This window comes from Pleuronectes platessa, chromosome 14, assembly GCF_947347685.1.
Source record: "Pleuronectes platessa chromosome 14, fPlePla1.1, whole genome shotgun sequence".
Classification (NCBI taxonomy): domain Eukaryota; kingdom Metazoa; phylum Chordata; class Actinopteri; order Pleuronectiformes; family Pleuronectidae; genus Pleuronectes; species Pleuronectes platessa.
In genome coordinates this window covers 14,496,769-14,511,213 of record NC_070639.1, presented here as the reverse complement: position 1 = coordinate 14,511,213, position 14,445 = coordinate 14,496,769, and the positions used below count along the sequence as shown (strand labels likewise).

General features: G+C 42.6%; 1 protein-coding gene across 1 annotated transcript in view; it reads left to right on the top strand.

The window, feature by feature from the left end:
• Positions 1-1,020: 1,020 nt before the first annotated feature.
• The window catches only part of edar (ectodysplasin A receptor), a 32,004-nt gene continuing 18,579 nt past the window's right edge, over positions 1,021-14,445 (top strand). The window contains exons 1-3 of the mRNA XM_053440670.1: positions 1,021-1,301; positions 12,447-12,509; positions 13,930-14,049. Of these exons, the coding sequence (XP_053296645.1) occupies positions 12,462-12,509; positions 13,930-14,049 (168 nt within the window). The 5' untranslated portion in view covers positions 1,021-1,301; positions 12,447-12,461. The remainder of the gene's footprint in view (positions 1,302-12,446; positions 12,510-13,929; positions 14,050-14,445) is intronic.

Here is a 14,445-nt window from a genome sequence, read left to right as displayed (position 1 = left end):
TTAGTAATTGTTTTGAGCTGGAAGGTAAGTTTATAAGTACTTTTGAGAAAAACAATGCAATTATTTGACACTTGTACTATCTGTCTGTCTATCTATCTATCTATCTATCTATCTATCTATCTATCTATCTATCTATCTATCTATCTATCTATCTATCTATCTATCTATCTATCATCTATCTATCTATTTATGTATCTATCTATCTATCTATCTATCTATCTATCTATCTATCTATCATCTATCTATCTATCTATCTATCTATCTATCTATCTATCTATCTATCTATCTATCTATCTATCTATCTATCTATCTATCATCTATCTATCTATTTATCTATCTATCTATCTATCTATCTATCTATCATCTATCTATCTATTTATCTATCTATCTATCTATCTATCTATCTATCTATCTATCTATCTATCTATCTATCTATCTATCATCTATCTATCTATCTATCTATCTATCTATCTATCTATCTATCTATCTATCTATCTATCTATCTATTTATCTATATATCCCAAAGCAATATTAATTCTGTCTGTACTTAAGTATCGCTTGATACTGATTAATTACTGATGCCTATTTCTGACTCTTATATATATATATACACTCCTGATCAAAATCTTAAGACTAGTTAAAAAATTGCATGAATTTGCATTTTGGGCTCTTGTTCCCATTTCTTCTTTTTGCATTTTGAAGCTCTACTTAGAACCTTCCTAAGATCCAACAGTGCAAAATGCAAATTCATATATATATAAATTGTGGGACTAATAAAGGATTTTCTTATCTTAACCATCTATCTATCTTTCCATCCACCCCAATGTAAAGTAATGTAATGTAAAGTCCAACATAAGTGGTGATATATCTCCCAGTGGTTGAGGTCGGACTTCACCTCTACGCACAGTCACCGCCTCCTTGTGGCCACTAGATGGCGCAGTGCAGCGGCTGCCCGCAGCCTGCAGCCCGTGCCCGTGCCCTGCAGACAGTAAGTCTACCTGGGAATCACTAATCTGTTTCTGACTCAGGGCGGAGAAAACTTTTCCCCCCTCATCGAGGAGGAGCCTGCAGACACACACCGACACGCAGCACAGTGGAGGCTGACGCACAACCTGAGCAGCTCCAGACACACAGCCACTCAGTCCCACTCAGTCCTCTCGGCGATGCTTACCCGACTCCGCACCACAGACTGATCAGCGACCACCGCACAGCCGACCACCCTCCAGCTGAGCCCTCAGTGCAGCGGAGAGAGAGAGAGAGAGAGAGAGCGAGTAGAGCAGCGCCCCCCCTCTGAGCTCCAGGTGAGTAGAAGCAGCTCCGGCTCTCAGGAATGTCAGGACAGATTGCTGCAAGACTCCGGGGAAATTCCTGAGCAACACTTATTATGGCAAACAAACATGTGCTTTGCTGTAATTTTGGATTGTGAACTCTTTCTTTACTCTGAAAAATACATGTTCTTTAATAGAGAAACAGCCACTGAAGTGTATAACAGTTCAGTGTCAACATGTGAATCAGTGACTTTGAACACATCCTTCCAACTTTTGCTTGACATCTTTTTTATGTTGCTGATTCCAACAAATCAAAGATCTACTTCTCAGGTTCTATATGCAGATGTGTTTGCTGTCAAGTGAATGGGTGCTGGAGCAATACATTTCAAATGGTATTTGCACAGACCTCATCTATAGGCTACATTCAAATGCATTTTAAAACAGTTTATGTGCAACATGCATTTCTTTATATACATTGTGAAGTGTGTGGCAGGTACTTGTGTGTGTTGGTGGGAAGGTTTCAGCCAAAGGAGGAAGTCAATTGAGATTGTTTTTAATTTCTCCCATAACTAGCTTTGTAGATTAGGCCTCATTGACTAAATGACAATGGTGTGATTTCAGTTCTAAAGCACAAAGGAAGTAAAGCGGTGACTTTCTGGTGCTGTGGTGATTTTGCTCTGTTTGAAACAGTTGCTGTTGTCAGTAGAGGGATCAGAATCATTAGTTTATTCATAGTGAGTTAATGAGGAATGCTTTTCACTTGTCATATCTGCTTTAATTGTATGTCTACTGTATGACATTTTATTTTAAGCATGTGGGTGTTGAGGCGTGTGTGTGTGGGTGTGTGTGTGTGTGTTTGTGGCCTTGCACAACTTTCTCCCCCTGGTCTGCATAATTGTTTTCTTGGTGCCGCCTGACTGTCCCGGGCCCCCGGGCCCCTGGGGGAAGTCCTGCCCGCAGACAGGCAGCTCGGCCCCGGCTGGGGGACATGCCGGGTCCTGCCGGGCCTCTGAAGTCTGCTGGCTGGCTTTGAACTGTAGCTGCTGGAGGTGGAAATCAATCCGTCTCTTTTCTTTTTAGTCTCTCTCTATCTTTGCGTCTCTCTTCTCTCTCTCTCCCCCGGCAGCCCCCTAGAGCAGCCCATCTCCGCCGCCATCACATCTTTCATGTTCACAGGTAGAAAGGCAAAAAAGGAGACACGGAGAAGAAGCAGGGGAGGGACTGTAACTCATCTTCAAAAGAAGTTAATATGGTTCCTGAGGATTAAAGAGATGAAGGCAGAAAAAACACACAAAGCCAACGCCTGCAGTGGAGATCATCCAACACTAGGCCAGAGAGAATAGATGATTTGTTTACTTACTCGCCTCTCTGTTGCTTTACGCTGCTCAGCATTTGGAATACACACAATAACTCTATTTATTTTGGAGCGACGTGAGGAAGGAGAGGGGGGGAATCATGTGTGGCTCTTGTGAAAGTCGTTGCCGAGATTTATGTTCGGTGTCACAGCTGATTCCAATCCGCACAGCATATCCATTTTCCCCCATGGAGAAGTTTATCGAGCTCTGGGGGCCTGTTAGGCTTCGATGTTTCATAATGCTTCACACATCTAAGACAGAGCTCGACTAAACACGTCATCCGGAGTGCACTTGTGGAAGTGAAGTTATTTCAGCTCATTTGGTCGAGGCTTTCATCCAAAGTGCCCCAACAGAACCAGGACCACGTGGAATGGCTCCAGTAATCCTGTGTATCGTGTGTACTGCAGAGAATTGAATTCATTAACCACAGGGATGTAAGAGTTTTAGATTCATACGGATTCTCAGTTGATCCAAAAGATGATTTTAAGGAAGCTAAAATGTCAGTGTCAAGTTCAGACCTACAGGGATATTAGACTTAAGGGGTTTAAGTTTATTAAAAGTTTAAGTCAAATACATTTACCTAGTCCTAAAAGTTGTCATTGTAAAACACAGAAAGGCTGCTCACAAAACATGTAGCATTTTTAGTCATGAAATCATGAAAAGTACTTTATTAAAATGAATTTTAAAGAGCCAATTTATAAGATAAATAAATGGCCCAGATAATAGTCGTCAAATATGTTAATTAATTTATTGTTAATTATGCTAAAGATAATAAATTAGGATTTCTTGAGAATGTAAATATTGATTCAATTTTGTATTGACCTTGTATCAGATAGATTAGATCCTGACAGTTTTCTAAAAAATTAACAAAAATAACTGAAATCTTTGTTCTTCATCAGTCTGCAGTTGACGCAGCTCAAACCAATGCACATTCCTCTAAAATGCTAAAACAAAAGGATTTATATTCCAATATAACCCATTTTAGTGTGCTCCTAATCAGTTAGCATCACACTCACATCCATGACAAGGTAGCAGCTGAGGAAGGGGCCAGCAAACTCTTCATCGCTCCCTCGGGGGTTTCCAGGAGGTCCCCGAATGGCCCAAAAAGGAGAGGTAGTAGCTGCGTTTCATTATATTTTAATTTGGGTGCAATAATCCCAGCGGAGCGACATGAAAGGCATAAACTTTCCTAATCATACGTTTCACTCTCAGCACTGTTATTTGCCCCCATGCACCGTGCAGTCATGCTCAACAAAACCCAATACAAAAATAAACTGTAGAAACGTCTCCATGTTGCCCCCCCCCCCTCGGGGGAGGAAAGTTTAATCTTATTGGGGTTTATGGTCTAATTTCTGTCTAGTTAAGTTTCCTGCACGTGTGGGGAACCTATCGGAATTGGTTCCTTCAAGTCCGAGTCTGTGGAGGGACCAAAAATAACTGAAATACTGGGTGAGGTCTTGCAAATCACAGTTTATATCGGATGCACAAACACAGCAGAGTGTGCCCCCCCGATGAAGGACAGACCAGTTTGGGCTGGGAGAGGAATTCTTGCACACGTTGCAGGTTTTATCCCCAGCTGTGGTGTTCCTGGTGTTTTTGGTGAGACAGTTGTCAGGTGGGAGGGCGGTGAGGGATCAAGCTATTTGCTGGAGCACCCGTGCAGAAGTGCAGAGGACCTGGATGGATGGTGTGATATGTATTACACCCCCCCCCCCCCCCCCCCCCCGCTTGCTTCTTTTGGTTTGCAAATTCCACACCTCCGAGGAAGCTGTTCTTCAAATCTCAGACAATTGACTGTTTCAGTGGGTTGATGAGGTTTTCGTGCTTCCCCCCCCGGCTCCGCGGCCACATCCGTCCATCATGAATTATCCTCCTGCGAGGAGCGTTCAGATTTGTCTTAGAGAGAGAGAAAACACAAACTTACACTATATTACTATGATGCTGACAACTGCAAACATGAACAATTTTGATTGACTACCGATTGGTTTAGCTCATAATGGATGTTGACTCTTTGAATAAGGTCATTTATATCCTAGTTATTGCTCAAGTCTAATCTGCGAATCACAATAAATAAAGTTATTCTTACCACTAATTATATGTTTTTTACCTGGAACCATCATTAAGGGTGAACCCAAAAGAAAAACATAATTTTAGTGCAGAGTTCCGCATTGTTCTGCAATTGCTTTATTGTAGGTGCTGGTTAGAGGAGATGCAATGAGACATCTCCATGAATTCCAGTCTCGCAGATTAAGGCTTCCCACCTACAGCCACCGCAAAATAAACAGAGACAGACACAGACACAGGGAGGGAGAGAGATGTTCTGCCCAAGCTGAGCTGAAGAAGGGAACAAGGGATCAGGGAGAGGAGACGATGAAAGACAGATCACCGGCAGGCAGGGAGTCAAAGAGCCTACTGACTGACTGGAGCTGGGAAAGGTGTGTGTTTCAGAAGAGTGTGTGCGTGTGTGTGTGTGAGAGAGAGAGAGACAGAGAGAGAGAGAGAGAGAGAGAGAGAGACTTCTTTTCATGTGCCCTAAGAGTTTGTTTTTCCTGTGCTCTGACAGTAAGTCTGTAATTAAAGCAATCAAAAGATGAAGAGAGATGAATACACACATACAGGCACACACACACACACTCAGTCCTTGAATGTAACTTGGCATTAACATCAACCTGTAAATTATTTAAGGATTTAAGTCTTTACATCATGTCCTCACAAGTTACTTCCCTTTATCAATGGCTTTATACACACACTACTTACTTGTGGACTACTTGCAGATGATATTTGAGCCGTGAACCTTCTTTGTGATTCCCTCTTCCGGAAGTATTTGAAGTCGTGTGATTTGTCGGCGGAAACTCAAGTTGCCGCCGAGCGTTTTATTTTGACACTCTGGTGAGGATACAGTTGGATGGATATTTAAGTTTTGGAGTCGAGGGCCGGCTGCTGTCTGGAAATCACTTTAATCATGGCTTTATTTTCACATCAAACTGGGACGGTAATCATGTTGGAAATTAGGCGTATTTGTTTCCGGCTCATTTGGCTCCTGATAAATGAGCCTCGGTGGCTAGCGTGTTCAGCGAGCCTGACTTCCTTTAGCGCTGATAAAAACTCACATGAGTAAAAAGTTTGGGAAGGAGCCGCGTGAAACCTGCTGATTCAGACTGATGTGCACGGTGACATCTCTGTTCCTGGGTCTGTTTTCGAGACCTCGTTCAGGCCGAGGTGAGAGCGGTTGGTCTGATTTGACTGACAGCTGCGCGGCCGCCATCGTTCTGTTTACTCTCCAGCTGCCTCCAAATCACAGAAAGGAGATAAAAACGCCGGCAGCACATTCCTCCCTCCTACTTCACTTCAGGAAAAAGAAAAGAGGAGACAGGACAAGCCACTTATGATTACTTAAAGGTGGATTGACAGAGGAGTCCTGAACACACACTAAGAATTATTACTGCGAGCCGCAGCCCAGTGTTCACATGAACCGGGCTGCGGCTTGATCCCCTCAATGCCGATTGTAAAATAATTAGAGGCACATGCAGATGGTTATGACCACTGTAATCACATGGTATTAAACTAATTGTAAGTGTTTGATTTATAGTCCATTGTATTCTCTCTCCGCTTTGTAATAATCTCATGTTCAATCATTCACAATCGCAGCATCAGGATTCACTTCATTCCCATGGAGGCTGTTTTCTTTAAGACTTTATGGAAGTAGGAAAACCTGACGTGAGACAGAACAAAGCCAAGACACAGGCATCCTGTGTAAAGATACAAAATAATTGACACCATTGATAGAGTGCCCTGTTTATCAGAGGTGGTGGAGGTTTCAATGACTCATCCCCTGACTCCGTCACTCATTCTTAACTTTCATAATACACCAGCATCTATTTAATTCCTTTATTTAACTTCTGAAGGGAATGTGATAGAAAATGATGCTACAATTAGATTTAGAAGATTATAATTATTACATGAAAGGAATTCAAAATACAACATTTAGGTTATTGATGTGTTTTCTGTGAAGGCCTAGAAGGCCCTCAGGGTTCCCCACTGCTCTGTATTGACATGTGCAGGCCAGTGAAGTGGGGACATGTTAAATATATACACTGAGCTTCAGCTGACAGGAAAACAAATGGAAACGATCGACGTTGTGCAACAGTTGGATAGATTTTTTGATTTTTAAAAAAAAACACCCTTGTGTTTAATGTGAAGTGATGCTAATGTTAAACATCTCGTCCTCTGTCAGGGGATCAAAGATGCTGGAAAACACCAGGGTCTGAGGTGTTGTGAGCACATGTATGCACGCACACATACACACACACATACACACACACACACACACACACACGCACGCACACACACACAGACAGACAGACAGACAGACAGACAGACAGACAGACAGACAGACAGACAGACAGACAGACAGACAGAGAGACAGACAGACAGACAGACAGACAGACAGACAGACAGACAGACAGACAGACAGACAGACACACACACACACACACACACACACACACACACACACACACACACACACACAGACAGACAGACCGACTGGATAACATGTGTTTGACATCCTGCTCGGATTTGGCAGGTTGAGCCCTGCTTCATAAAGAGATAAAATAATTGGCCTTTTTCATTAATAAACTTTGGATGTTTGGAACGTTGTCCTGGAAGCAGAGGGCTGATGGCTTCGCTAGACTAAGCATGGGTCAGAAATAATCTTTTTATTATGAGTAGGCCATCATGGATATGATTTGATTCATCAACTGTCACTGGAATATTATAATCAGAGATGTTCAGATATCATTTTCCTCCTTTCTAATACTCATCCAACATATTTTAACAGCTTTGTGCTTTCTTGAGATGCTTGTCATGAGTGATATTCAACTGGATGAAAAAAATAAATCTTGGTTATTTTTCAAGATTTCATACTTTGAGGCCAGGTGGTTGGGCTAAGGGATGAATAGGGACAGGGTATAAGATATGCTATAAGACAGATATAGGACAGCACATTCTTGACAGGTTTGCAAATTCTAGCTAAAGCTGCACCACAGAAAATCAGGTCTTCATCTCTATTGTAAAATCTTGACCTGCCAGTGGCAGTACAGCACATTTGCCTTTTTAGAGCGGTGAGGATTAAGTGATTTCTGGGAAAAGAAAATTACAGTTTTATCCGGGTGAAGCTAATTTGATGCCAAACCCCCCCCGAAGGCTCCCGCAGTTTCAGAGGCATTTCTGATGCTGGTCCTGGATCATCTGTAATTTTATTGTCATTAGTATATAATACTACCTGAGCAATATGGTTTTTAGTCTCCTGTTTTACCTGTCAAGTCGAGCAATGAGGCCCTTGAGCTCCAAAGCCTGGTACTTATAATATGGAATATAATATACTGTCAAACAAGATCAGCTACTGGCATCTCCAGTCAAACGGCATCAGCATCAACTCTCCCGTCCCAACATGTGCAAGTTCATTTGTATGACAGATGTTCTTTATGGATCATTTCAATGTCAGATCAGGCGGCAGGAGAGGAAGCTGCCTGAGAGCAAAGAAAATACTTTGAAAAAAAAAGCAAGTGGAAGATTTCAAGAGAAAACAGATTTTTCATTTAGTAATAATAGAAGCAGGATGACAGAGACCCCCTGGCCGCTGATTTAATTGTCATCAGAAATTAAGTGCTGTGGAAAAGCCCACGAACCATCCTCCAACATCATTGTTCATCTTCTTCATCGGTTTGCTTCTTGGCCACATTTCTTGGCCACTGATTGGCCCATTATCTAATCATGCAGGAAGTCATTATCAGCCGGCGTAATGATAATTTTTTATGGGGTCAAACGCTGATGGGGAAAAGTCTTTTCGCACAAACTCAATTTGTAACAGTGTTTAATAAGGATAGAGACACAAAGAGATGTGTGGCATATTTCCTTGGGAAATTAATAAATGGAATTAAATCAGTGAGACAGGGATTATTGCTGGATTCTAATCACAAAGCGAGATATCCGATTTTTGGGGAAAATAAACACCCTGCAATCTTGAGAATCCCACAAGGTTGTTTAACAAAACAAGACCCAGCTCTGGTTCTGAAGGTATTTCCCAGAATCCTCAGAGACTCGTCAACCCACATGGATGAAAACATATTCTATCCGCTGCACGATAAAAAATTAATATTTGTACTCCGTTTCATCAGTCGCGAATCCAAACATAGGTGATAGCCAGAGGATTTAGTGTGAGGAAATGTGAGGCTGATCTCTGTTGTTACAATGGAAAGTCTCACCTGAATACGAAGGTGAATGTGATTCAGTATCATAATGAACACCTTGAAAATATAAACCAAAGAGCCAGACAGAGGTTTGATATATATATAATGGTTTTATCTTTTATTTTGAAACCGTCCGGACGGGTCTATCATAACTGTGTGTAGGTTGCTGGGTTCATCTCTTGGTTTGGTTCAGTTGTGTGTTCCACTGAAGTTATTGTGTTAATGTTGTTGTATTGGTGGCTGTTAATGGTTGATGGTGGGCTTCACATGAGGGGATGGGAATATTGGTGGTATTATAAAAGTGGGAAAACTGGTCAACCACACATTGGTTATGTGTTAAAAATCTATGTTATCTACTTATTTGTTCTGCATTATTCTCTTTCCAGATGTACAACCGTTATTTATTTTCAAGTAATGACTATGGACGACATGACAGCTGAAGCCTGTATAATAGCTGCAATATAGGTCATAAAACCTGCCTCCTCCATGTTATCAGATTGGACGATGAATCAAACTGAAAAGTCCCATCAAATGATATTTTATCAAAGAGGATTTCTGTCATTTTAAATCGTTCTCAGTCTGTAAGTTTGGTTTGAATCAGTTATTTGATGTTAAAACATGGTGAAAAGTCATGATGGACTGGACTGTTCAGTAGGCGGGGCCTCAATACCGCAGCCCCATCCCCCAATCGCCACTCCGCTGACTTGGCTTCGTTTCTGTACGGTGGCAGGAAGTGGAAACGCATCATCCATCTCGGAACACACTCTATGGTAATGACCAATATGCAGGGCAATCTCCGGTGGTAGAGCTGGTTTGCGGCTGTTTTCTGGTTTGGCAGTTCAAGCCCTGGTTTCCCTCAACTGGTAAAAAAAAAACATCCCTCTGCCACATGAAATATCCGGACGGTAATGCTCTGCTGTGGCGACTCAGGGGCAGCCAAAAGACGACAACATTTTCCAGCAGTGACTAACAATGAACAGCCCATTTCCCATAAGAAACAACTAATCACAGAGCTTGTTCTCCGTTAACCAAACATCAGCCGAGCAGTGGACTGTTGGCGGTCTCGGTTCCTCTGTGTGTAACGCTCGGCTGATACAAAAAAGGAACGTGCGGTGTGTTTGTACAGTAAGTATTACCACAAAGCATACAAACACATCAAAGAAGGAATAACCAGAGGTTGAGTGGCAGTAATGGGAGGAAGCTCTGCTCCGACTGCCAAAAAAACCAGAGGAAGAGTGTGAAGAATTAACAGGAGGGAGGCAGTCACTGTGGACTTAATATATGCGTTTGTTGTAGCTCGTCTATGGGAATTTCCATACGGCAGCCACTCCTTACACCTACACACTCTAAACATCCCCATAATGACTTTTAGTTTATCTACCACATTGGGCTGTCATATATCGCTCCAGTCTATTTCAGTGCAGACATTAAACTGCTTTGAAGTCGTCCCGTGGATTCCTAATGATATTAAGGCATTATGCTTGTCACTTTGGGCAAATGAGCTTTGACGGAAGACGTCCTCTTTTCTAGTTGATTTGCTTTGTATGAAATTTTGAGGTCAACAGTTTGGTTATTGTGCATTTTCGTTGCTGACAGAAAGAGCTGTCAAAAGCACCCAAATAATTAAAAGCAGGGATGAAAAGGGAGTTAATGGGAGAGGAGGAAGAGGGGGGGGGGGGGGGAGTTGCAATAATCTTGACAGGTTGGTTTTCCTCATCCACGCCGCCTCATTCTGAGAGTTGGCCGAAGTGGCCGTCGTGTCCCTGCTGGCAAGGCGACGTATCTGCAGTGACTCCACCAGGTAGAGCCAAAGACAGGAGGGTTATTTATCAGATTATGTGGTCGTTAGAAGATAATTACCCTCGGGGGGGCGAAAAGTCTTGGGCTGACTTTCATCTCAGACCTGCCTCGACAGAGAGAGCGAGGGTTGGAGAGACACAGAGAGAGGGTTGAAAGAGGTAGAGCGGAGTGTCAGAAGATACCGAGTCTTCAAACACCGCAGCGTCGGAGTGTGTGTGTGTGTGTGTGTGTGTGTGTGTGTGTGTGTGTGTGTGCGTGCATGTGCATCACTTTAACCCCATAATGAGTAGCCTGGAGGGGGTCCACAACCATTTGGCAGTTCTTCATTTCCTGATTTAAGAAAAAATGCGCTATTTAACCTTTTATCTTTTCAACAGCGAGACACTGTCCCACACACCCATGCAATCATGCACACACACACACAAACACACACACACACACACACACAAACACACACACACATACAGTACGCGTATGGATGAATTAAATCACACACACTGGCTGTGGTCTTACCACAAGGACTTGCGCAATTAAGCTTATTTTGCCCTCACAGGCCAACTGTGTGTGAGTAGTTGTAATCCATATATCTATGTGTTCATGTTGATGAGTGTTGTTTTTATTGTGTGTGTGTGTGTGTGTGTGTGTGTGTGTGTGTGTGAGTGAGGAGGCTGTAATTAAGCAAGATCAAACCCTCAGGGTTGGGGAATTAGCCATGACTGAAGATCAGAGGTTTTTTCACTCCAGTCTGCGACATGGAAGAGTGAAATCAGAGGTTTGGAGCCAGACAGACAGATTCTGACCGCAGATAGGAGATAATGGCGGCTTCTTCCTGTGTCTCTCTCCAACAAACACACTTTGATGCTTCCGACAGGATGGATTTAATTTTCATCACTTCATGTGTTGAATCAAACTGATTTGACCTAAGGTCACACACCACAACGTGCTGCATACCACATCCTTCATAGACCCCCCTAGATATATAAATATCTACAGATCAGGATGGACATTATTCTTAATGATGTTTATCTTGTCAGGATTCAAAGCAGGACTGGAGATGTTTCATCCCTCCTTGACAGAAAATATGATTTTATTTTATAGTAGATAAAAATCTCTGGTAATACAAAGACAAGTAGTCAGAGCACAGATCTTCATCACAGTATTTGATGAAGGTGAAAATTCAGCTTCTCTATGCCACACGATTAAAAAGTAATCTCGGTATAAGTTCCCAAGAGTTTTAACAAGTGTAATCGTGTTTTCTTTCCTACCATGACACCTTAATAGCGTAAGTATTACCTACAAGTACCCACAGGTGTGAAACTAGACCCATGAAAAAAAGGCTTTGTTTGAGTACATTTGGGGTTTTGACGTCAACTTTAGCCTCTTGACTAATAGACCTAGCGCAGAATTGGACAATTAAGTAAACGGTATAAGTGATATCACCAACCTTTATTGAAGCAGAGGTTAGCCAACGGTGATCTGTGCTCGCACACATGAGCCAGAGGAATGCCATGGGCTGTTCTGCTGCAGTTACATGTTTATGGGCGATGACGTGATGCTAACAGGACAGTGAACTCATCAGGACCACACACACACACACACACACACACACAAACACTGACAGCACTACTGTTGGCAGCTGTGCTTAGATTCATGACTCTACTGTTTCGTAAGTGGAGTTTGGTGCAGGAGCAGGAATGTTTGAAAGGATGGCGAACAATTAACGCTGTATAAGCGCAAGGATTAATTCTGTCTTTGATCTCCATGTCCCCCAGGAAGAAGACGCAAACATGTCAGAGAGGAGAGGTCAGAAGAAGTCCATTTTCCTGTCATTATTAGTAAGTTTTTGTTTTTTGTTATCTCCTCATTTCCTGTCTCTACTGCCTTAATCCCCTCTGTCCTCCAGCTTTAATACCCGTCTTCCGCTGCTGTCAGGCTTTCTTTTGTATTCCTATCCTATCTTTTTCCAATACTATTTATTTTCCTCCCACGCTTGATTAACGCTACACTTAAAACTTTCAACTTTAAAATTTGAATTTAGTCAGTGCAACACGTCGTTTAAAACTCACACAGTGTTCCTGCCAAACCCTGGCAAGAATGAAACACACTCAACCGGAGATAACCGGATGCGGTGCACATGTGCAGAGATGAGTGCTGAATTTACCGGGGGCCAGGCTGACGGGTCCTCTCAAGGCATTGTGGGATAGCTGTCTGCGCAGATCTAGCATGGTGTACTGGTATGACAGGAAGTTTGTTTTTTCCAACTGTGGAAAACTAAGGAAGTCAAGATTATTATTGCAGCGTCTTCAAAGACAAAGCGCAGCTCATGGAGAGAGTTTATGTAAACAACGCCTGCCGGTAATTGCTCGATAAATACTTACAGTGACCCTTAAATGTGTCAACACACCAACAAAGAAGAAGGGCAGCGGATGTTTTGTACATATTTAAACATATTTAAACAAATAAGATGCTTGCTGGTTGCAAAATAAGGACCTTGTTGCCATGTTAAAGGGGCATTCCACCAAATTTGTTTGAGTATTTGCCGTATTACCAGTAAATACAGGCCAAATTTGTTGAAATCCGGTTTATACCTCAACAAGGTTATTTGGCCTGAAATGATGCAACGTAGATTTGTGTATTCACTCACGCAGCGTCCTGCGTCTGCTGTCATGGGATGAGGAAGAGAGGGAGATGTTATTAAAACAACGGAGAGAAGATGGAGAGAATTAGTCACGCACTCGCTTGCTTTCCCTCCATCATTTTCTGGGCTGCAGATGATTTCATAAAGTCAGTTAGTTTGTTTGGAGAAGCACGGAGTCTGCTGGTAAAGACATGAACACCAGCTGCTACTTATTACAAAGAGCCACTAGGACACAATGCCACACACACGCATGCACAGAGACACCAATACAATACACAGACACACTCAGGCTTATTCCAGTGTTGTGGAAACTGTCTCATTCACACACACAGACGGTGATCTCCACTAATCTGAATTGATGAAGTCTGGGTTGTGATGTTTGTTTTCTTTGCTGTTTGGTTTTTGTCAATTAAAAAAAACGATGATGCTGATTCTGTTGAATGAATCAGCATCATCATCCGGTGCAGTTGTTCGTCTCTGCTGCTGCTGCTGCAGTTAATCTGCACATCACATGAGTGGGTGTGAATTTGTGAGTCTTAACAGACACATTTTACAACATGTTGACTGACAGTCTTACATTTATTTGTCTCTCTGTCTCCCTCTCCCTCTCCCTCTAGGTGTGCTGCATGTTTGCCAGTGCAGAGTATTCCAGCTGTGGAGAGTACGAGTTCTTCAACCAGACCAGTAACAGCTGCCAGGCCTGTCCTCAGTGCCAGCCTGGACAAGAGCCGCACATGGTAAGACAAACACACACACGCACATACGATCCAACAATTAAAGGTGAACCCATAAATTTAAAAAAAATTGATAAATAGCATGAAAAAGTGACCTCATGAACCCTCATGTCATTTTTGCTCAGACCACACACAATCACACATAGCTGCAGTGAAGAGTGCCTAAATTGTAATTTCACTATGGTTTATTGCTCCCATTGACTTCCACGTGAAGGCATGCATTAGAGTGAATGACTTGCAGTAGTCACATAGTGATTTAGCCCCCGTCAGTCAGTCTGCTGGCAGCCAAAGAAAACACAGAGCAGGTAAGCGCTTCAGCGGGCACCCCGGGGTGCCACACCCTCTCAGGATCGAGAGGCAGCTGCAGGGGAGAGAGCTCAACAGAAATAACTCTTGTTA